Source organism: Bidens hawaiensis, unplaced genomic scaffold (assembly GCF_021521415.1).
Source record: "Bidens hawaiensis isolate Kalapana, Puna unplaced genomic scaffold, B.hawaiensis_p1.1 tig00015244_1, whole genome shotgun sequence".
NCBI lineage: Eukaryota > Viridiplantae > Streptophyta > Magnoliopsida > Asterales > Asteraceae > Bidens > Bidens hawaiensis.
In genome coordinates this window covers 268,405-291,828 of record NW_027492356.1, presented here as the reverse complement: position 1 = coordinate 291,828, position 23,424 = coordinate 268,405, and the positions used below count along the sequence as shown (strand labels likewise).

At 33.2% G+C, this 23,424-nt stretch overlaps 4 protein-coding genes across 5 annotated transcripts; 3 read left to right on the top strand and 1 right to left on the bottom strand.

The window, feature by feature from the left end:
- The first annotated feature begins 2,784 nt into the window (after positions 1-2,784).
- On the top strand, positions 2,785-5,170 carry LOC143548739 (abscisic acid receptor PYL8-like). The gene is made up of 3 exons (XM_077039831.1): positions 2,785-3,059; positions 4,539-4,754; positions 4,844-5,170. Exons 1-3 carry the CDS (start codon positions 2,937-2,939, stop codon positions 5,060-5,062), a joined length of 558 nt encoding a protein of 185 aa, XP_076895946.1. The 5' UTR covers positions 2,785-2,936; the 3' UTR covers positions 5,063-5,170.
- A 6,500-nt stretch (positions 5,171-11,670) lies between these two features.
- Positions 11,671-12,459, top strand: LOC143548726 (uncharacterized). Its single transcript, XM_077039816.1, has 3 exons — positions 11,671-11,787; positions 11,871-12,018; positions 12,081-12,459. The coding sequence occupies exons 1-3, from the start codon at positions 11,678-11,680 to the stop codon at positions 12,144-12,146; spliced, it is 324 nt and encodes a 107-aa protein (XP_076895931.1). The 5' UTR covers positions 11,671-11,677; the 3' UTR covers positions 12,147-12,459.
- A 2,689-nt stretch (positions 12,460-15,148) lies between these two features.
- Positions 15,149-19,795, top strand: LOC143548737 (uncharacterized). 2 transcript variants are annotated; one of them, XM_077039830.1, is made up of 13 exons: positions 15,149-15,348; positions 16,515-16,576; positions 16,654-16,786; positions 16,871-16,943; positions 17,024-17,089; positions 17,190-17,402; positions 17,501-17,733; positions 18,409-18,470; positions 18,548-18,680; positions 18,755-18,827; positions 18,909-18,974; positions 19,054-19,284; positions 19,369-19,795. In XM_077039830.1, the coding sequence occupies exons 1-13, from the start codon at positions 15,233-15,235 to the stop codon at positions 19,660-19,662; spliced, it is 1,755 nt and encodes a 584-aa protein (XP_076895945.1). In that variant the 5' UTR covers positions 15,149-15,232; the 3' UTR covers positions 19,663-19,795. The 2 variants fall into 2 exon arrangements, with proteins under 2 accessions (XP_076895945.1, XP_076895944.1); XM_077039829.1 differs by having other exon boundaries at positions 17,190-17,420.
- Positions 19,796-20,119: 324 nt separating this feature from the next.
- On the bottom strand, positions 20,120-23,424 carry LOC143548725 (uncharacterized). The gene is made up of 5 exons (XM_077039814.1): positions 23,208-23,424; positions 21,194-22,721; positions 20,767-20,827; positions 20,437-20,660; positions 20,120-20,349 (listed from the first exon to the last, which is right to left on the bottom strand). Exons 1-5 carry the CDS (start codon positions 23,323-23,325, stop codon positions 20,292-20,294), a joined length of 1,989 nt encoding a protein of 662 aa, XP_076895929.1. The 5' UTR covers positions 23,326-23,424; the 3' UTR covers positions 20,120-20,291.

Sequence of the window (23,424 nt, the reverse complement as noted above, 5' to 3'; positions counted from 1 at the left end):
AGAGATGGGGATAGGGAATGGGATGAAAATGCTCTGACTGATTAACAGGTAGTCTCTAAACAACTCAATATGTTTTTAAAATTTGCCTATTAAAAGATTTCATAAACCATTAATAAGTATATTTTAAGTAAACCAAACTCATTTTATCTCAAAAGTAACTTCTTAATTAAATTATTAAGAAAAAATTCTAAACTAAATGACCAGAGGACAGACGAGTAGTTCAAAATATTTATAAAATAATAAAAGAGTAATTACAAAAAAAAAACAAGTATATAAAAATATCAAAGAATAGACAGAATTACAGAAATTATCCTTTATGTTTACCTCAAATTTCACTGGTGGTCATTTATATTTCAAATTGATGTTTATTGTCCTTTAAGTTTAAAAATGTTACACCTTTTGTCCTTTAGGCCTAACCCCATTAAGTTTTAAACTCATGTCTATATGAATTATATGTGTAGAGTTAGGTTAACGTACAAAAACGTATACAAAAACGCTCAAAGCTAAAATACTAAAGCGCTCAAGAAAATTATAATACGCTCAAAACGGGTCTCGTGAAGAAAAATAAAAATTGATCGATTAACAATCCAAATCTGTCTTTTCGGTGAATCGATGATTAATTAGGTATGTATTGATAATTTCGAGATCTTATGATGTGATTTCAAGGATCAATACCGTGAATATAAGTGTTTTGTACGTTAAGATACGTTATGGATTATTGTATTCTATCTTTTATCTATTTGTGTATTTGGTCTTTTGGTATGCACTTTTGTGGATGCATAAGTCTTAGAGAACTAACTTCGTTTAAAAAAACTGGGTTTTATACATGTGGGTTTAAAACTTGTATTTTAAAAGTTAAAGGTCCGGAATAAGATTTCTTTGGTCTTTGAAGTAACTATAAGAAAAAGAGTTAAAAGTTTAATGTATCAAAATTATCCCAATATCTTTTGATTAATAGCATGTACTTTGTCGCTTTATTTGTGTGTACTAATAAGTACGTTGATATTTTCTTCTTACCTATACAGCTACATTGAAAAAATGAAAACAATAATAAAATGAAAGCAACCAATTCCAAACGCTAAAATCTAAATGATGCTTTATTTTTCAATTGAATTTTACCAAACAGACCCTGTAAGTCACAAGCGCGTGGATATTGTATAAAGTATGTTTTTTAAAATCAAAATATTTGTTATACCTATAGACTAAAAAAACTTCATGATCTCAACCAACAATTACCTAATATCATAAGACATTTATGAGTTACCTTACACTGCATTTTCGGATTTAAAATATAAGAAAAATAAATGATAAGATTAGATAGAGGAAGAAAGGAAAAAAAATTATATACTTAAAGACATTATCGAGTTAAAATAAAAGAAAAGAAAAGAAAGTGTTTATTACATTCTTGAGTTAGATTGGAAGGAAAAGATAGGAAAACAAGTTGTAACTTTACAATTATGTCCTCATGACAACATGAAAAAGAGAATTAAGATAGGGTAAATTGGTAATATGGTAATGTGATATAAACTTTCCTTCACAATCCGACCATATTTGGCAGGAAAGTTTTGAAGGAAAAAAGACTTAACTTTTCCTTCCATTCTCTTTCTTTTAATGACAAAACTCAAGAATGAAAAAAGAAAAATTTTCTTCTTTTTTTTTTCCAATCCCTTAAATAAAAAACGCAAGAATACAGCAAGATACTTAAAAATAACTAACATAATTATTCAGAACAACTAACAAATAACCAATATTCTAAGCCACATATCTTAAAACAAATAAAAAAGATTGATGATCATAAAAAGTAAAGAATGTGTTAGGACTGGTCATACGTAGTCACACCGATGAATGAAATTCTATTGAATGCATTAACAAGTAACCACATTCACGAAACTCATAAACTAGTTGTTACGAATCTTTTCATGCCAACTTTCAATCATATAGAAACAATGTAAGCCATCAACCTCTAGTCCGATGATCAATGAATTTTCCCTTAAATATTTTCTTCTAAGGAAGTCCTCAGTTCAATATCCAAAGTGTCATACTAATATTCAACGATTGAAATTCCGTCTCATAAATTGAACTCAAATATTGCTAATCGGTAACCCAAATGGCTTACCGCATAGGAAAAACACAGTTCTTAAATGGTTATTACAAATCTTTTCATACCAACTTCAATTACTTAAAAACAATGCAAGCCATAATGCCTCCGGTCTGATGGTCACCGAGTTTTCCCTTAGGGATCTTCTCCAGGAGAGTAGAGGTGGACAAATAAACCGGTTAACCAAACCGACCTGAAAATCGAATCGGTTTGAAACTGATTATATAGAAACCAGTTTGAAACCGTAGGTTTGGAACCGGTTTATAATTATCTCCACCAAAACCGGTTAACCGAACCGAAACCGGGAAAAAACCGGTCAAAAACCGAACCGCAACCGATCGTAACATGCTAAGAAACAAGTTTAAACCCAAACCGAAACCGATAATAAACCGGTTTTGACTTTTGTTGACCAAACCGAACTGGTTTCAACCCAAACCAGTTTTAAGTTTTAAACCGGTTTGTGCACCTCTACAGGAGAGGTCCTACGTTCCAAACTTCCAATCTATGAATCATCAAACTAATATTCGACTTTTAAAATTTCGTGTCGGGATTCCAACTCCGATATTGCTAATCGGTAGACCAAATGGCTTACCGCAGAGTCAAAACACACAGTTCATAAAACGAACTAAAAGTACAATCTTAAATAGTTTAGGGGCCAAACTGATACTATAACTATCTTTAATAGTTAATACCAGTGTGGATGAGAATTGAGAAGGAACCAAAAATCAGTTAACTCTTAACAAACCTAACAGAATCAACAAACTCCGTCACGTTATTACTCTCACAACAATCAAACTCCGTTAACGGAATATTCAACGGCCGTTACTGCTAACCACCGATGGCCGTTACCGGAACCGATTCGCCGGAGCACAGTTACATTAGAAGACACCATAAGCATGAGTTACGTGACAATCAGTGCAGTTCATCGCTTGTTAAACACATTAAAGCACCGGTTCATCTCGTAAGATCTCAAATATGTGTAAATATGTGATTAATATTTGATTAATTAGTTTAATTATTAGTTTATTACTTCAGTTTCGTTAGGTGTTGCTTAGCGGATATGAGATTTAGTGTTCCGTACGTTTTCGTGACGTGAATGAGTGATATTAGTGTTTTGATTGCTGATCGGTTAGTTTTTGTTATTAATATTATTATTAATTTTATTGAAGAACTAAGTGTTTATGTAATTTGTTAGTTGTGTGTGAATTGAGTAACATGAATGCGTGATTGACTGATTTCGATCGATTGAGTATTTTGGTAGGCGATCGGTTATGTTCTGTTCATAATATTGTTACGGATTGAGTAGAATGACTAAGTTGTTAAGTAATTTGTTAGTTGTGTGTGAATTTAGTGACATGAATGTGTGAGTTTGATAGGCGATCGGTTACGTTCTGTTTGTAATATTGTAAAGGATTTCATATAATAACTAATTGTTTAGTAATTTGTTAGTTGTGTGTGATTTGAGTAACATGAATGCATGATTTCGATGAATTGAGTATTCTGATCGCGGATAAGTTACGTTCTGTTAGTAATATTGTTACGAATTGAACAGAACTACTAATTGTTAAGTAAGTTGTTAGCTGTGTGGACTCAGTTAGCGATTATGCTGTTAAGTGTTAACTATATGATTTTTTTTATTCGTTCTAGTAGAATCATTAGAAACCGTAACAAAATGCAGCTCTAATTTGGTTACAGAATGCTTCTATTTCAGTACATCTTTTTTATTTGTTGTGTAGTTTCATAATCATATTTTCGGTTAATTTTATTGCTTTTAAACTTTGTTAATTTTGAAGCAAATCTAATTAAGTTACAGAACACTTCTGTTTTAATACATCTACATGATTTGATGCGTAGTTTTCCTTATATGATCACATTATTTGTTGATATTAGTGCAGTTAATATGTTAATTTTGAAGCAAATAATTAGGTTACAAAAAGCTTCTAGCCTTTTAGTTCCGTACATCTATTTCGTTTGATGTGTAGTTTTCCTTATATTATCTGTTGATTTTAGTGCAACTAACATGTTAGTTTTGAAGTAAATCTAATTAGGTTACAGAAAGCTTCTATTCCAGTAGAACTATTTGATTTGATGCGTAGTTTTCGTTATATGATCATATTTTCTGTTGATATTAGTGCAGTTGGCATGTTAATATTGAAGTAAATCTAATTAGGCTGCAGAAGTCTATGGAACAAAATTGGTGTAGATAATAATGAATACTAAAATTGGCTGGAATATGCCAAAATGTTTAGGAGTTTAGGAACCCAAGATTTTGCTTTGATGCTGGAATTATAAAACTTTAATGGTGTTTATAAATCATGAATAAAGATGACAGGCTGATACAATCATACAAAGCAAAACTTAAAGAAAACTTCATATATGATGATTATAGATCCAGAGATACTCATTATTATTATTCTGAATACTTTACTTGTTTGTTAAGGTATGGTCTCTAGCGAGGAGGTTTGATCAACCACAAAAATACAAACCCTTTGTCAGTGAATGCAATGTGCAAGGTGACCTTGAAATTGGAAGTGTTAGAGAAGTATGTGTTCGATCCGGGCTTCCAGCCACCACAAGCATGGAGCGGTTAGAGCTTCTCGATGAAGAAGAACATATCTTGGGCATCAAAATAGTCGGTGGTGACCACAGACTTCAGGTATGTCTTAAAACACACGTGCACGCCTGGCTTTATGAGCATATGTTGATTTAAGAATAATGGCATTTATTTGATTTTCATATGAATAGAATTACTCGTCGATTATTACACTACATCCAGAGGTGTTAGATGGGAGGCCCGGGACTTTGGTGATTGAATCATTTGTGGTGGATGTGCCAGATGGTAACACGAAAGATGAGACATGCTACTTTGTGGAGGTGCTCATTAAGTGCAATCTTAAGTCGTTACCTGATGTGTCTGAGCGGTTATCAGTGCAAGACCGAACGGAGTCCATAAACGGAGTGTGATTTAAGTGGAAAGAAAGGTTAGTAAGTAGACTGGATATAATATTTCAACTTTGTGCATATTAGAGACTTTTCTTCTTAAATGGACTGACAAGTGACAAGTACTATATGTAATTGTGTATGATTGTGTTTCGTATATCTCATTCCTCGTTCTCGACAATAGGTTCGAATCCCTCAGTCAACGTCTTCATCCATATTTCCTTACCACCGATAAGACCAGGACCGGTCGGTTTGTAGAACCAGCACAAAATATAAAATAATCTGTTTTTTACTATAGATTGTGTGTATAGAAAGTGTAGGAAGTTGGAAGTCAGCAAATTTCGACATAAGGGCATAATCGTCCATAGATAATTACGTTCTAGACTATATAATCATGTACTATATGTTTTGTTATTACACATCACGCATGACGGTACAAAGTTATATAATCATGTTCCAGGTTATATAAATACGTACCATAGTTGGTTCAAAATCACATACAAGATTACATAATTAAGTGTCATCTTAAAAAAGTAAAAACAAAAACTTTTGCAACACAATACTCTAAATATAATAAAATTATCTATTTTATGCTATAAAACTTCAAAAAAAAAATATATTTAAAATATAAATCCTAACCTGAAACAATTATTGGGCCTTAAAAAATAGGTTTGCATATTAGCATATTGCTATTTCCAAGTTTCTAGTGGCCCATTGACCCATTCTGTTTTCAACCTTTTGTAACCTTACGATTTAAATCTTTGCTAAAAGTTCAAAACAGTTTAAATTCTATTTTGGAACATACTTTTTGTAGACATATAAAATATATATATTCTTTTAAATGAGATCATTCGAAAACGTTATTAGTTCTCATACAACATACCGGTGAATGCTTAGCTATTATCGTCCCAAACAATTTGTTGAAATTAGAATACTCGGGATATAAATATGTTTTGTTGAAAAATTAAGAGAATTAGTTAGAATGAATTTGAGTTTAAGAATTCAAACGAACGAATTAAAATTTGATCTCATCCTTTCACCATCACCATGCATATCACAATCATAACGTATGTATTGTTTGAACAACATTTGTCTTGTACATTCTTGACTTACGAGAACACGCTTTTTTTTTTCATTAAATCCAACTGACATACGTCACATACCCTTTTAATGGAATACAATTACGTTGACATGTTGTTGGTGTTCATAGATTCTCATTCGTTGGGAAGCTAATAATGCTACACGCTGGTTCGACGTTAATGGCTAACTACCTGTGCTGATATAATAATTCAACATTAACACAACACTGTTTGGTCCATTGGTTGCATTTGATGCATGTCTTCTCAGTTCTTGGTTACAAGGATTTTTAGTTAATGAAAAATTTTATAAAATATCCATGTCCAGGCTTGAACCTATGACTCCCACCAAGAAACATAAGGCAAAGAAATATTTAAAAATAAATAAATAAATAAAAAGTTAATGAAAGGCAATGTTGGTTTGATTCGGGTTGAATTACAAATCACATACAAACAAAAATATTATTACAAACCGAACTAATTAATTAAACGACACTAAATATGTAAAGTGTATATATTAGTGTAACGCAAATTTCTTATAAAAATCGGTAAACTAGTCGAGCCTAGCCCGAGCTCAACACATTTTGATCTCTTTATTCAAAGCTCGAGTCTGGCTCGTGAGCTGTTTTTAAAAGCTTGAGCATGACTCGTAAGTTATTTTTGAAGCTTCGGTCCGGCTGGTTTTAGTTAATTCATATGGGTTTTTTTATATATTTTGAGAAAAACTTCAAATGAGTTAAGCTTGGCTCGAGCTCATATAATACCTTAAACGAGCCAAACCCTGGCTTAAGCTCAACTATACAACGTAAAATTAATACATAAAAGCCCAAATTAGGTAAAAACAAAAAAATACACAAAACTCAAGCTCGATAACTAAGCTACATTAGAGGCTCGGGCTCATTTCAAGCTTAAGAAAACTCGACTTTTTTCGAAATTTTTATCAATTGGACTCTTCTTCTTCTGCTCCCCCGTAAAACAAAATGTATACCGAGTGTAATATTAATATATTATTGCTAATTAGGTTATATATGATTATATGTTTTTAAAATAGTTAAAAACATATCTTCTCACGTGTACTGAGAAACTGTCGGTACTAGATTTGTCAGCAGTTACACGTGCCAGTGTTCCATTGAGACCCCCTGAAAGAACGGCCTTCATAGTTTGACACGTATAGAATAAAGTACATTATTTGTTTCAAAAAAAATAAAAAATAAATTAGATTGTTCTCCATTTTGAAGGTGCATACAAAAACCATTAGTGTCAGTCTTGATATACCTGAAACCTCCCTTTCCCACTTTGCTCATTTATATTTTTTGAAACGTAAGAAAAAAATCTTACGTGTAAACTTATTTTATGGTATGGTACTGTATTTAGCGTTAACTCATTGATCGTGTGAATCAGATGAAATCTGTAAACTCTTGTTACATATCGGGTTCGAACTCGGGATTAAAACACTGAACAAGGTCGGTTCCAGTGTCCTAGAAATTCCAAAAAGTCAGATCCGAATATGTAAGAATGACTTCAAAGGTGCATAAATCGGTTCTAATGCTAACAAACAGTTATAGGGCTTGAGAGACTAGCCAAAACCCGAACCAAGTATTTATTAACAATAGGGTCGGTTATTTGATGTAGTCTTTACCATTAACCAGGTTGAGGTCCGGGTCAATCGGGTTTGCGGGTAAGACCTGTTTAGTTACCCCTAAATTGGCAAAAAATTCAAGAACAAATATTCTCATCAAGATATGGAATTATAAGTAGTTTAAAAGGTGTGTGAGTTGTCGTTATGCTATAAAAAGTCGCTACAAGTTTACACCAAACATTTGTTGTACTTGGATAGAAGTGGTCAAAACCGAGATGTGAAAAGCAAGGAATTGCATTGGATAGAATAACACGTGAAATTAATCTGAATACATTGAACCAGTGATGAATTATACTTGTATAAATATAATTGACTTGGTCTTCCAAAGTCATGTTCAAGAATATATTCGTGTCACATTCCTCACTATAATATTGTTTTTGAAGTCACTTAAAAAATTGGAAAATATAACCAGAAATTGATTTTTAAATTTTAACTAAAGTTTTGACAAAATAACTAGATCTTGTAGTCTACTTTATGTGAGCTTCACAACAAACCAATAAGTGTTCAAAATAACAATGTTTTAAAAACCAGTTCAAACCACTCAGTTGAACCGGTTAAATCGGATTTCATACAGCAGACCGGTATTTTGAGTCCGATATTTTTGTACGGTTTGCTAGAATATTGTACCGCCGGTTTTTGTCTAAAATACCGGTTTTTACCGGCAAACCGTTTTTTTTTCCGAGAAAATTTTATATTCGCGTCCCATATTTTTTTCAAAATAACTTTTAACTCAATAATTAACATTTAAACGTGTAAACTTTAGTACTATTTTTTAAAAAACTTACTGCTTTTGCATTATTTTTTTAATATAATTAACTTTTGGATTATTTTTTGTTATGAAATTATTTATTTTTTGGTTATTTTTGAATTAAAGTTACATTTATATAAAATTATAAGGTAAACTATTCAACCGGTTGTACCATTTTTTAGCTCAATCCGATACAAATAAAATACCAGTCTTTAAAACATTACAAAATAAAGTTAAAATAAATGAGTTATGTATACAGATTTAAAATGACTTGTTTAAAACTAAAGTGTTTTGAAAAAAATTGAAAAGAATTTGACCCATACAGGACACATGTTTGATAAAACATTTTTAAAGTATCTTGTTTGAATTATTGTTGGAAGGATAGTGTTCAAACGCATAGAAGACACAAGTTGAAAGGAAAACAAATACAAAACCTTACTAATGAACATTTACAAAACTAATTTTTACCCATGATTGGTCGATAGTGCATCACTCGTACATTAATGTGGAAAAAGACACGAAGTGAAAAGATGATCGCTAGACTCCCCATAATCCCCACAAAAACAACAAGCCACCGAGCCCATTTTAATATAACGCTTTGATAACGCCACCCAAGTTGGAGGCCTATCCATCACCGCTTTTCAAACATGAATGTTAACCTTTAACGAGACCCAATATTCAATTTCATAATAACAAGGACTGATGACACCCGTAACTATTCGGTATATTTTAACATCTTTTTTAGTTTTTATGGTAATAAAATAATGCATCTTAATAGATACTCATGATTTAAAATTATACGTGAATATAAATTATAAAAGAGCAAAGTATTATGAGAAACTGGCCTAGTTGTAAGAGGTATGTCATCTCTTAATGGAGACGGATGTTCGATTCTCAGTTCTCATTTGGGTCAGTTCGAAGAATATATTGGTGAATAGACGAATCCTATTCTAAGAGGGTATGATCAATCCTGGTTTGATGAGTCTCGTTAGTATGACAGTTCATGCTCACCTCTACTCGCCATTTAAAAGGAAATTAAATACCAGTATTTTACACCTTAATAGTTGATATCACTAGACTAAAGACTCGTATGTAAATATATATATCATCGAAACTATTAAAGAACTAGTAATAGATCTAAACGAATATTAGTTTATTTGTGCACGTCGCCATGTAACATGGTAATAAATATTTGGCTTTAGATTCAAGGGAATCTGTTGACTTTTAAACATGTGTACGTGCGGTGACCAATATTCTATCGTTTTTACTTGAATATTAGAGAAGCTTCCATGCATGATTTAAGGAAACAAGGCTTAATTTATTCTTAAATCAAATCAAGTCAACTTTGCAAACATGCTACTCACTTGACCAATTCACATATAGGGATCAATATGCACTTTTTTTCATTGACTTAGTATCTTTTGTGACATTTTATATTATATAATATGTTGATTATAGAATCTATTTTACATTATTTCTACAAAATATCATACATTGTTATTCATATGATCTTATCATATGAATAACAATGTAGTTGATAACGATCATCATTGACCTCTTCTTCACAATCAATAACATCTGCACCACCCATTCATTGTCCAATCACTGGTACTAACGTACCACAACCACTATCACGAAGGTCAACATGATGACCAATATCGCAAGGGCCTCCACCCACAACCTCTTCTCCCACTAACGTTGATGTCTCTGTCTTCGCCACTATCAGAAGATTCTAAATTCCTTAGCATATTAACATACTAAACATGACTGTTTCCCCAATCAAATGAATCGCAAGTTCTAATTCCTACATGTTCCAATTTCGTTTCAAACTCTTGTTATTTTGACAAATTTCAATTCAAAATACATGCCCTTCAAATTTCTTTGTTAGGTATTGATTCTTCTAGGAAAAAAAAACTGTAAATAAAAGATGCTTTCAAAATCCATCATTATGCTTACTCTTTGTTAGATATTGATTCTTCTAAGAAACATTACATGGTTTGTACGCAGTGACGGACCTAGGAATTTTTTCCAATGGGCTCACTTTTTTTCGGTTTTCTAATTTCTCAAAATCGGCCGTTAAAACTTCTGGTCCCGTTAGGTCGGATCAGGGTGAGGTACATAATAATATAACACGATATCATAACAAAAGATAACAAGAAAACACATCATCAAATTATCAAGTTTTAGCAATACTAAATCACAATTTCAAGATTAATATTCACAGAAGACAAGATTCTAATCTAAGAATCAGTTATTCAAGTATAAAACATACAAAATAAATAAAAGGTTTTAGCCTTTTAGGTTTACCTTTTAGGATTTGTTGAAGGTATGAGATAGAATTAAGACTTGTGAAGGATTGGTCGGAGATGAACGGTAGGCACACGACAAGCGGTGGTCGCCAGAGATTTGGTGACGTGACGGAGGACGGAAGAAGGGGACGATGGCTTGGTTTTGGTGAAAGCCCGAAGATAAGTTCTATGATGAATGAAAGTAACTGGTGAATGAGTAAAAGGGGATTAAGTCTAAAACCCTAGTAAAAAACTTGAAAGGGAAAAAAGAAAAAAAACGTAATAGAATTAAAAGATAGGGGTTTCGAACCCCGGTTCTTAGCAATGAAGACAGATGATGAAGTTTAAGGTAAAGGTTTCACCACTACAATAACTTTAAACTTGTTAATACAAGTTAACCTCTAAAACTTTTATAGGCTCACTACAATTTTCTCTATATCGTCTCTACGAAATTTTAAAAAATCATTGGGTGCCCGTGCACCCGAGGGTTCCTACCTAGGTCCGCCGCTGTTTGTACGGTTTTCATTCAAATAACACAATCTTCTCACGCATACTCTTCACCAATACTTTAAATCGATCGCTACATATTCGACACAACACATGCAAACTAATGATACACATATTGATTATTCTAAGAGGCAAAACTTTAATTTTACTAAATAATAAAAAAAAACTCACTTCCTTATATACCCAAAATGAGAGTCAAATTGGGTAAAACTTTTAAAAACCTAAAACAAAATGTTACATCATATAAAGAAAGTCTATAACTATAACTTTTCCTAATTTAAACACACACACAATATAATACTTGTAATAAAAATATCTTCTTTTTTTAAGAAAGTCTTAGATCAGTCAAGGTTTGACATAGTCAAGTGTACTATAAAAGGAATGACCATATGGATCTTAACTCTCAAACCAACAATGAGTGACAAACAAAAACATCTTCATTTTGTGTTCATGAACTATGATCCTGAATATGAACGGCTTCAATCTGATAGGTCAGTTTAATACTTTCACCACTCACCTTATTAATATTACTAACTATAATAATAATATTATTAACTATGTTTGTGTTTTGTAGAACAAAGAGAGGTGTAAGAGAGGTGGAAATGTACTTGAGCAAGAAGCATAATGACTTGTTAGCCAAGAAACTTGAGCCTGGATCTTACAACAAGACATTATCTTTGTTCATTGTTGATGCATTTGCTGTTCAAATCACTGATGCTCAGGTCAACTACTCTCTCTCTCTTTTGACTGGTTACTTAGGTTAAAGTTTGTGTGTGTGTTTCAGGCAAACATGCTTAGATCTGCTAAAGAAGTGAGGGTGGTTGAGAAGAACCAAGAGCTTGCTTCTTGAAATATTATTATTAGGAAAATTGGTTTTTATTGGTCCCAGCTATTGTGTCTTTGTCGGTGATGGTCCAAACTTTCATTTTTGCTGGCAACGATCCCAACTTTAACATTCGTTTTTTCCACCAGTCCGCGACTAACGGAGTACTGAATCCAATGATGATTTGTTCATCCTACTTGTCAAAAACATATGACATGGCTGCTTACGTGGATATTAGCTTACATAACGGAGTTAGTACTCCGTTAGTCGTGAACTGGTGGAAAAAATGATTGTTAAAATTAGGATCGTTGCCAGCCAAAATGAAGTTAGACCAATGCCAACAAAAATGCAGTAGCTAGGACCAATAAAAACCAATTTTATTATTATTATTATTATTATTGTGTTACTTGAAGATCTTGTGGTTTCTACCTGGAAACTTGTATAGCATAAGATCATATTATTATTATATGATGTTTGGTTCAGTGCTTGAAAATGATGTATCCTTAGCTAGCAGTCCACTGGACTTATGTTTATTTTATATGAATGTAGTGAAGACTTTTGGTCCTTTTGGACTTACATTGTTCATTGTCATTTGTAAAGATTAATATGAATCCTTTTCATTTGAATTTGGATATGTGATTTAAATGATATATTACAACTTACAACTATTTACATTCTATAATTTCAAGAACCCATTTATAATATATGATGATTAACAATAATCTATATATAAGAATAAGAAATTGCCCAGGGTGTAAGGATGACACACAGTATTATCGTATTAGACACATCGTTGGAAATGAAATTGACACACCATTATACGCATTAGTTTATAGTGCCTCTAATTTTTGTATAACATAACAATGATATACTTGAATTAAAATTAAAAGTTGCTTTAATTTATTGTAGAGTTTAAAGAAAGTATATAAAAGTTATTTAGTGGCTTAACTAATGCATAATTTGTACATGAGGAGACAGTTATAATCTTAATTACTAATTTGTTTTTGTCAATGGTACAAATATCTTACATTCTTTTGGATTTTCATCATATATATATAATTTATTTATAATAATTGTAAATAACTTGAATGGTCCAAATTAGAGAAATAATTGAGACAACCTTTTGCTTTTCAGAAAAAAAGTGAGACTGCTTTTTTGTGTGAAAATTCACCGTCACACCCTTTGTTTCTAAATAAAAATACAAATATAACCCATTTTTTATTAATTATTTTGATATAAAATACACTTGTTAAAAGTAATTAAGATAGAAGAAAAAGAGTGATTTTCTATTACTAAAACTATTTAACAGATCATTATATGCATGTGATATGACAAGTGAGTTTAATCATGTACTAATCATTGTTCATAAAGGATAATATATCATAACTAAGTAAATAACTAATATAGGAAAACATTTACAAAATTAGTGATGCTGCCTGAAATGATTAATGTTTTTCCGTCTATGTTACCAAAAATGAAACTTGTATGTTTTTATTAGAGAGGACGGGGCACCCATATGGGTAGGGTGTATCCGTGTATGGCTTCTAATTCACATGGCAACACCACTTCATCTCATGTGGGTAAGGTGCATGGTTTCATTTCATGGTAAATGTTTGCCACACAACATTGATTCATTATTAATCATTAAAGAATTAAAATGTATTAATAAAGTTTTAGGGTACTTGTGGGTGTGTGTTGCCTGTAAGTTTGTGGTTTGTGAGTAATTAAGGGTAGAAATGAAATGACAGTACATGATTGATCAATGCATGGGTAATACCCATGAGTGCCCCTTCCCCTCTTGGAGGATATATTATCGTTCGGATTGTAAATATATTGGTGAAATAGAGTAATGAGGTGGATGTGGTTTTTATGATGATTGATAGAGAAGCTAAAAGAAAAACCAAACAATTGGGAATTTTGGTCCAGCGGAAACGGGAACATTGTCCCCTAAAATAAAGGAAAATCGGAATACATTGTGTCGGTCATATAGATTTTTTACAAAAAGGAAAAAAAAGAGTGATTTTGCAGTCATTTGGACCGATCACGAGCTAAACCAAGCAAATACATGTCAGCTTGAACTTAGTCCATTTACAAATCGAGACAGTTGGACTCGCTTACAACCAAGTTAATACTCAATATGATAGTTACTTGGAGTCTCGGCTTCACCAACTGAAATTTTTATTTAAAAGACATTCTACAATGTTACAAAAAGAACTAAAACGCTCAAATGTTTAATAGAATATAAGTCAACACTAAATAAGCTACAAGATAAAACAAATTACGCTTCCGCATGTATAACATAATTAAACTAGCATTAAAGTAAAGTTCGACAAAATACAAACATTTAGGTTGCCAAGGTTCGAAAAGTCGAATAACATGTCATCAAATAAGTGGAAACGTAAAAAAAATAAAACAACATAACTTGTAAATCAATTACCGCACGAAAGTATTTGGTTGGCCATTTGAGCTTTAAAATATGGTTTTAACTTGCATGAGCCAAAACGACCCGATGCAAGGTCAACCCGGACATTCGTTTACAAACATAACCACGCTAGCTCGTTTATAACCGAGTCATTGTTGAGCGAGTTTTTCGAACAATTTCGGGTTACAACATTACTTGGATAACCTAGGACGTTGGTGGAGATGATATATAAATTGGTTTGGGCCCGCTAAACCGGTTTCTAACCTACCCGATAACAGACTCAAACCGTTTCCTGACCCAACCCTGTAAATTAATTCGTATTCTTGCGCCTTGAAACCAGTCTGCACCCGATCCACTTTGAAAAACCTGTTAATAAGTTCCTATAAGTTTGAGTGCTTGTCTTTGAAAACCGGTTTCCAACTCGAACCGTTTTTGACAAAAGCTGACCAAACCAAGTCTGTTTATAAGCCGAACTAGTTTAGACCCGAACCCGATTTGTAAACCTCCCATGAATGATACAAGTGTCAAATGTCAATAAGCCCAATTTTATTATTATAAGCAATAATAATAACTAATAACTCTCAGTCTCCATCGGCCACGTCATTTGGCGCGAGCAAGAACACCAGCCGATCAGAAGCTAGGGTTTGGAATTGGCCCTCAAAACACACACAAATGCTTTAATTATTCAGAAATGGAAATGAATAATAATAATAATAATAATAATAATAATAATAATCATCTGAAATCGCCGGTGGTCGTGTTTGCTCATGGAGGCGGTACAAGTTCTACTTCCGACTGGATAATTAGGTATTTGTTTTGTTCAATAATCATTACATTATATGCTAATTAGTCATTATTATACAATTTCACTTCATATTGATTCTCGTAGCACTTTAATTGAGCAATTTGGTTGATTATAATAACTTATAATAACGTATACTTACTTAGGTTTGAATTAAACTATTTCCTGTATGTGTTTATAGGCAAAATAACGAACCGAACGAATATGAACAAGTTCGTTAAGGAAATAATGTAATGTTCACGAACACTTACCGAACGAGGTGTTATGTCTGTGTAACTCGTTCTTTAACAAAATGAAAGTGTCCATGAACGGTTCACGAACACAAATAAAGCTGACGGAGTCTAAGGATTGAGGTCGAGTGTATTCATCAATGGGAATGAGTGCAAAAGAATGTGAGAATGTGTATGGGTAATTAATTAAAGAATATAAAATGTTTAGCTAAAATAAATAAATGTACAAAAGACTTTCATGAACAACATATACACAAACGAACATGAACACACTACCGAATGTTCACGAACACAATTGAACGGGAGGGGGGGGGGGCTCTGTTCGTGTGCTTTTGTTTAACTAATTTATAAAACGAACTTCCCGCCAAGTTGTTCGCTGAAACTTGGTTACTATTCTACGATGTTGTTGAATTTTCTTTTGGTTATACAAAACTGAAACTATAGCACTTGTTGTGATGATGAGTGACGGTTCACAAGCAGCTAACCAGACGGAATTTCTTTTTCATGTTCCTTTATTAAGGAAATGAATCTGTTCGTGAACACAAATGTTAAATAATTTTGCTTAAAAAGGCTTTAATGAACAAACAAACATTAACGAACATAAACGGACACTTTATTGAAAGTTCACGCACACAATTGAATGAACGCGGCCTTTGATCGTGTTCGTTCACTTAGTTAATCAGAGGGAGTTCTTTGTTCGTTTGGTTATTCGAACGAAATTCCTTGATCATGTTCGTTCGTTTGTTGGACGAAGATAAACAAACATCCCGCCAAGCATTTGGTTCGTTTACAGCCCTAATGATCAGATTAAATGTTTTTTTACTACATTAAGCTTTTGAGTTATGTCAATACACCTTTTACTTTGCAAACAGCATATAACTGGCTAAACTTTGCAATTTGAGATGATAAGTACAGTGACACAAATCAAATGTTTTACGCAGGTGGAAGAACTTGTTGGCCAGTGCTTTAAATGCTGTTGAAGTTGTAACATTTGACTACCCATGTGAGTTTTCATATGTGTGTGATACTGATACAAGATTCATGCACAGTGTTAGCGTAACTGATTAAAGTTTTCGGCAGATATTAATTCTAAAAGAAAGTCTGCACCGAAGCCAGAAACACTGGTTGGATATCACGCAGATATTGTAAGAAAGGTTGCTGCCAAGTATCCATCACATCCTTTGATTCTGGCTGGCAAATCCATGGGATCAAGGTAATGTTAGATGTTATGAAACTGTTATTAATCAGTAATTGCTTTTTACATTTTACTAAATTAAAGTTCTTTAATTCGTTTCAGAGTCAGTTGTATGGTAGCTGCAGAGAATGATATTGAGGCTTCAGCTATAGTTTGTTTGGGATACCCATTGACAGTTTGTTACTAAACTTATTCTCTGTTAAACTGCTCGATTACATAAGTTAAATGGTATTTGACACTTAGATAATGTTGCAGACTGCAAATGGAGTTATTCGAGAAGAACTTCTTTTGCAACTTAAGGTTCCTATTATGTTTGTACAGGTAAAACAATGAACCTTTACGAAACTATTTGCTAACCGTATTATTTATTTGATTATTTTAATTAACTTGCAGTTTTCTTGCGTTTGTTTGTCTGATGTAGGGTAGTAATGATAAATTCTGTCCTCTAGACATGTTGGAAACGATTTGGAATAAGTTACAGGTTTTTAATGATTTGCATGTCATTGAATATGCGGATCATTCATTCCAAGTTGCATCGGTGAATCTTGAATTAATTGGAATGACTCGTGAAGAAGCCGAAGAACGTGCGGTTGAAGCTGTTGCAGTGTTTGTGTCACAGATTATAGGTGGACAGGTGATCAACGGGCCTAGAGTAAGTTTATATGTGTGATATTTTCTGTATATTATGTCATATTATCATATTATTATCATAACCTTATTATTCTATTGAAGGATATAACTCGTGCATATCCAAAAGATGCCCTGCCACCGTCATTTAGCGCGAGAAAATCAGCCGACCAGAACTTAGGGTTTCGAATTTTCCCTGAAAAACACAATATCAGTAAATGCTTTAACTCAGAAATGGCTTCCGAGCCCTCGCTGGTTAAGTGTGGTAATCGCAAATCACCGGTGGTCGTCCTTGCTCATGGAGGCAGTACTTGTTCAACTTCTGAGTGGATAGTTAGGTACTTGTATACATCTTCTGCCTAATTCGCTTGATTCAGTAATCAGTACATTATGCTAATTATACAAATTTGATTGAATTAAACTATTTATTGAATGTGTTTTTTAGGCACATTTGAAACCCTAACCTCTGGTCTCTACAGATTGTCATTTTTCAATTGGTTATAAAAAACTGAAAATATAGGACTTTTCACGAACAGCTAACCGAACGGAATTTCTTGTTCGTGGTTGTTCATTAAGGAAGTGAACTTGTTGTGTGAACGGTTCCGGACACAAATGAACGAATACAAATGAAAATTTTACATATAAATTATCACATAATGCTTATATGCATTTTTTTGTCTAATAGTTTTGCTTAAATCTATAAGATAAGATTAGAAAAGACGTTAAAGAAATTATAAAATACCTTTTAATGAACAAACATTAACAGACATAAACGAACATATTATCGAACGTTCACGAACACAATTGTATGAACGTGGCCTTTTTTCGTGTTCATTCATTTAGTTAAACGGACGAAAATAAACAACTTCCCACCGAAATTTCGGTTCGTTTGCAGCCCTAGTTATTTTTTTACTGTATTAATCTTTCACTTTGCAAACTGTATAGATTTGGCTTAACTTTTGCAATTTGAGATGGCAAGTGATACAAAGTTACAAACCAAATGTTTTACGCAGATGGAAGAACTTGTTGGCCAATGCTTTAAATGCTGTTGAAGTTGTAACATTTGACTACCCATGTGAGTTTTCATATGTGTGTGATACTAATACAAGATTCATGCACAGTGTTAGGGTAATTGATTAAGGTTTTCGGCAGATGTTAATTCTGGAAGAAAGTCGGCACCGTGTGCAGAAAGACTGGTTGGATATCACGCAGATATTGTAAGAAACGTTGCTGCTAAGTATCCGTCACATCCTTTGATCTTAGCCGGAAAATCCATGGGATCAAGGTAATGTTAGATGTTATAAAACTGTCATTAATCATGAATAAATGACTGAAAGTATGTTCTTTGATTCGTTTCAGAATCAGTTGTATGGTAGCTGCAGAGATTGATATTGTGGCTTCAGCTGTAGTTTGTTTGGGATACCCGTTGAAGGTTTGTTACTAAACTTATTATCTGTTAAACCGCTCAATTACACAAGTTAAATTGTATTTGACACGTAAGATAATGTTGCAGGGCGCAAATAGAGTTACTCAAAACGAACCTCTTTTGCAACTTACAGTTCCTGTCATGTTTGTACAGGTAAAACAATGTCGCTTAATTATGCAACTGTTTCTTTAACTAACATGCTTTTTTCTTGCGTTTGTTTTGTCTGATGTAGGGTAGTAATGATATTTTCTGTCCTCTGGCTCAGTTAAAAAAGATTAGGAATAAGTTAAAAGTTTTTAATGATTTGCATGTCATTGAATATGCGGATCACTCGTTCCAAGTTGCAAGGAAGTATCTTGATTTAAGTGGAATGACTCATGAAGAAGCCGAAAAACATGCGGCTGAAGCTGTTGCAGTGTTTGTGTCACAGATTACAAGTGGACAGGTGATCAATAGGCCTACGGTAAGTTTATATTATGTTATACTTTATGTATATTACTCATATTATCATCATAAGTTCATAACCATAATATCTATCCTATTGAAGGATATAACTCGCGCATGTCCAAAAGATATTCTATCTCAACATGTTTCGAAGACCGAAGCGTGTGCTAAAGATGATGCTGTTGGTGAGCAAAAAAGAGAACGTGTCAAGTCAAAACCAAAACCAAAACCAAAACCGAAGATTAAAGATTTTAGCAGCGTGGAACAAAAACAACCGACCCAGAATATAAGGAAGAGGAAGTTATCAGAGAGGATATTAAAAAACAAGCTGGCAAAATGTGTTTATGTCGAAGGTGGAATAGGGTCAACGGTTGACAACCCGGTAGACTTAGATTAGGTACGGGTCAAGCCCGCATGGTAGCTTTATTATCAAGCTAATTATTGTTGTGATTATGTTTACGAGGTCCTTTTCTAGGATTAAACTTGGCAGGTAGTTCTGATTATATGTTTTAACCTAGATTACTACGAACTCGATTAATCATGGTGTTACTAGTCTGACTAATGATCATTAGATTATCCTATGGCTTGAACAAAAACCGCTATCTTCCAAGTAGACGAGAAAGATTAAGGGTAGCCATCGTGCCGGTTGAATCAATGAACTAGAATATGACTCGTGTATTTATTCATGCCAAAGACATTAACCGTAAGTTATGTAACCCGAACCTGTACTTTTTAATTTATCTATTGAACGGATTGTCAAAACATTATTTTAAATTTGAAATAGTAATAATTTATCTATCTATTATTATTATTATTATGATTATGATTTTTATTATTATTATTATTATTATTCACAAATAAATGGAAAAAGAAACAAAAATGTGAAAATCTGCCCCATGACATTAACATTGAAGCAAAATTTATATCACAAGTTTACATTAAATACATAATAACACATCAAGATCACAAACCATCATATAAGCACTTAAAAAACACCCGAAAACCGCATAACATCAACAATTTGATTCATTTAACACCAACTTTTGGTACCTTCATACCAAATCCATGCATTACTCTTTCAACCCTGTACATATTAATCAATAACCATGTTAGACCAGTATTCAAGAAAAAAAAAAGTCAAACTATAACGCGATAAAAAGTCAAACTTTACGTTGGAGCAAGTTTGCCAAGAGCTTCTAGTTCTTCGCCCGTGTCTTCATCAACAACTTTTCCTGAAATTTGAATAATATACGACCGATCTTTTGTTGTCGGTAAACCTCGGCTTGCAAGAAGATTGAGATCTTTCTGGTTAAGTTCTCTACCGTTCACAAAAACTTGCGTGTTCCCAGCAGCACAGTTTTTGGGCATCGGATGGTCAAATTCTTCTATAAGTGGCTGCAACATGATGACAATCGGGTTGACTTTTAGAGATCAAACGGACGAAATGGAATTATTATTGAATATTAATATAAAAGGTCAAGAAAATAGATATTGTTCTTACGGGGATAATACCGAGGCAAGGCTGGTTCATCACACCCCAGAATCCAGCTATGGAATCATACCTGTAATTTACAGTTAGTGCTGAAAAAAACTTATTGTTTGACTTTAAAGGTCAAACGGGCCGGTTTTTTGTATAAAGTTTGAATCTTTTTGTAAGTTTAGGATAATGTGATAGTTTATATAAAAGTTATAACAAATACAAGAATGATGTCTTAAAGTCAAAGTCAAATAAATCAGTTTCTAAGTTTATGATTTCAAACATTTAAATGAAAATCGAGACAAATGTGACGGTCAAACAAAGTTTACAACAAATAAACACAAAACGTAGAACGATGGTGTAAATTTGTTGGGATAATTGATATGATTTTGATTCTAAAAAAGACCATGTTAGAAGTTTGAACATAAAAAGTCAAAAGTTCAAAACTAACCAATACTCTCCAGACTGAATAGGCCCGGCTAGCTTCTCAGCGTTTTTAACCGCACGAGAGGTCAAAAGTTGACCGTTCACAAAAACAGCAGATTTCCCCTTATCTACACTACTAGATCGCGAGAAATCTCTAAGCCTCTTTTTTATCAAACCCGTGAAAAAAGACTCGGTCCCGACTTTCTTGTTTCTTGATTGATCATTTTCTTTACTAACATCCGAATTCAAATACTCGGTGAAAGACACGTCCATATCAGTTGCCACCAATGCATCTTTTATAGATATATTGTTGTTATTATTATTATTATTATCAACTATCACTCTTTCTTGATCGGTTTCTTGACTTTCGGTCAACTCTTCATTTTGACTTTCTAATATTGACACAGGAAAAGATGGCTCTTCTCTCTTTTCAGTTTCATTGGAAGTCAAATTTGGTTCGGTGTCGGTCAACTGAAAACTATACACACATTTATCATGATCAGGAGAGCTATGAAGGCTTCGGTTTGACTTTCTTTTGTTGACTTTTCGTTGAGTGACGCTTGAAGAAAACGAAGCAACAATTTTGTTATCTTCAAGTCTCAATGATATCAAAGCCGAACAAACTGCACATTTTATCGTCTTGTGATTATTCTTCCCAGAAAATGTAACCCTTTTAGGAATTTTCAACAACTCGAAGCAGTTACAACAGCTGATAAACGGGGCCCCACCGGATATTGGAAAAGACACGCGTTCACCTCCACGAGTTAGAATTATGCGTCTTCTTGGATATCTTCTACCAAAACCATCATTTCTCAAATCAAGAGAGGTTAGATGATGATGATGTGGCAGCTGACTTGGACCGTAAAGTGTTTCTTGACTGGTAAAAGACGAAAAAGGACGGATCTTTGGAGGAATAAGTTGCCAATTCATGTTGTAGCCAAGAAACGGGTCGTTGTATGTTGGAGGCATATATTGCTGATGTGGAAGCTGATGTGGCCATGGATACGAACCGTTTAATCTTCCATATGGGCTTTCGGTTACATTGCATGATCTGCTAATTTGGGCTCTCAGTTCATCAACCTTTTTAAGAAGATCAAAATTATTATTCTCTAAATCTCGAACCTTTGTAACATGGTCTCCAAATGAGTTAAAACTACTTAAGTGAGAACTCGAGGGGCCTTCGTTCGAATATGGTAGATTTCCAAGTACATTTCCAAATCTACCCTTTTCGGCCGTACTACCAGTTCTATGAAATCCAACCGGGGTTGACCTTATGGGCCCAAAGTCAAGCCTTCTTCTCCTACTTTGATCAGAATCTGTGAAAATTTCGTGTTTTTCGTTTCTTGATGAAGAACTTGGGGTCAAGTTTGGAACTTTTTCGTGGACGATTTTACCCTTCCTTCGACCAACTTCAAATTCATCACTTTCTGTGTTAACTTGAGAACTAGACACTAAGCTCACTTCTTCTTTCGTGGACGGTTCTGCCCTTGTACCGTTCTCGCTATCAGAGTTTTCTAACGATCTTTTTTCACTTGCCGGAGTCGATTGTGTTCCTGATTTGTTAAACAATGTAAAATGCATCACATATGTTAATACATTCATACATGATTCCCTCAAGAAATTGTCTTTTTTTTTATATCATAAAGTTGGACAAAAAGCAGGAAAAATTAACATTAAATACACCAATAAAAAAAATCATCAAATCCATGATCAGCAATTCATAATGCCAAAAAGGCGAAAATCATATTAATGTGCCTATAAATCATAGCACAATAGTCATATAACCCTTGTAAAACCATCTACATGTTATGATTATTTTAAAAGAATTCACCTTTGACATTGCAATAGTCAAGCATAATACTTTCAGAACTCAACATTTTCATTGATATAATCTCATAATATATTCTAAACTCTAACATGAAACCTCTTTTTCTTAAAATCAATAAAAATAACAACTTTCTTCAAAAATTCACACAAACCAGTTTGACCATAACAAGTCAAAATCAAACAAATACATTATAATCCATCAAAAGTAATACCTCTAAGAACAGCACCACAACCTCCACACTGGTAAACAGAATACTCAACAAGCTCAGGAAGAACATTCTCACATTTCGGACAACGAACCAATCTCAACGGTTGACCTTCTTCCTCCATTCTTATTCAATATTTGACTTCCTAACAAACCCACATCAAATTCATATGAACAAAGAAACACATATGAAAGACTGGTTCAAAATTCATTGTAATCAACTA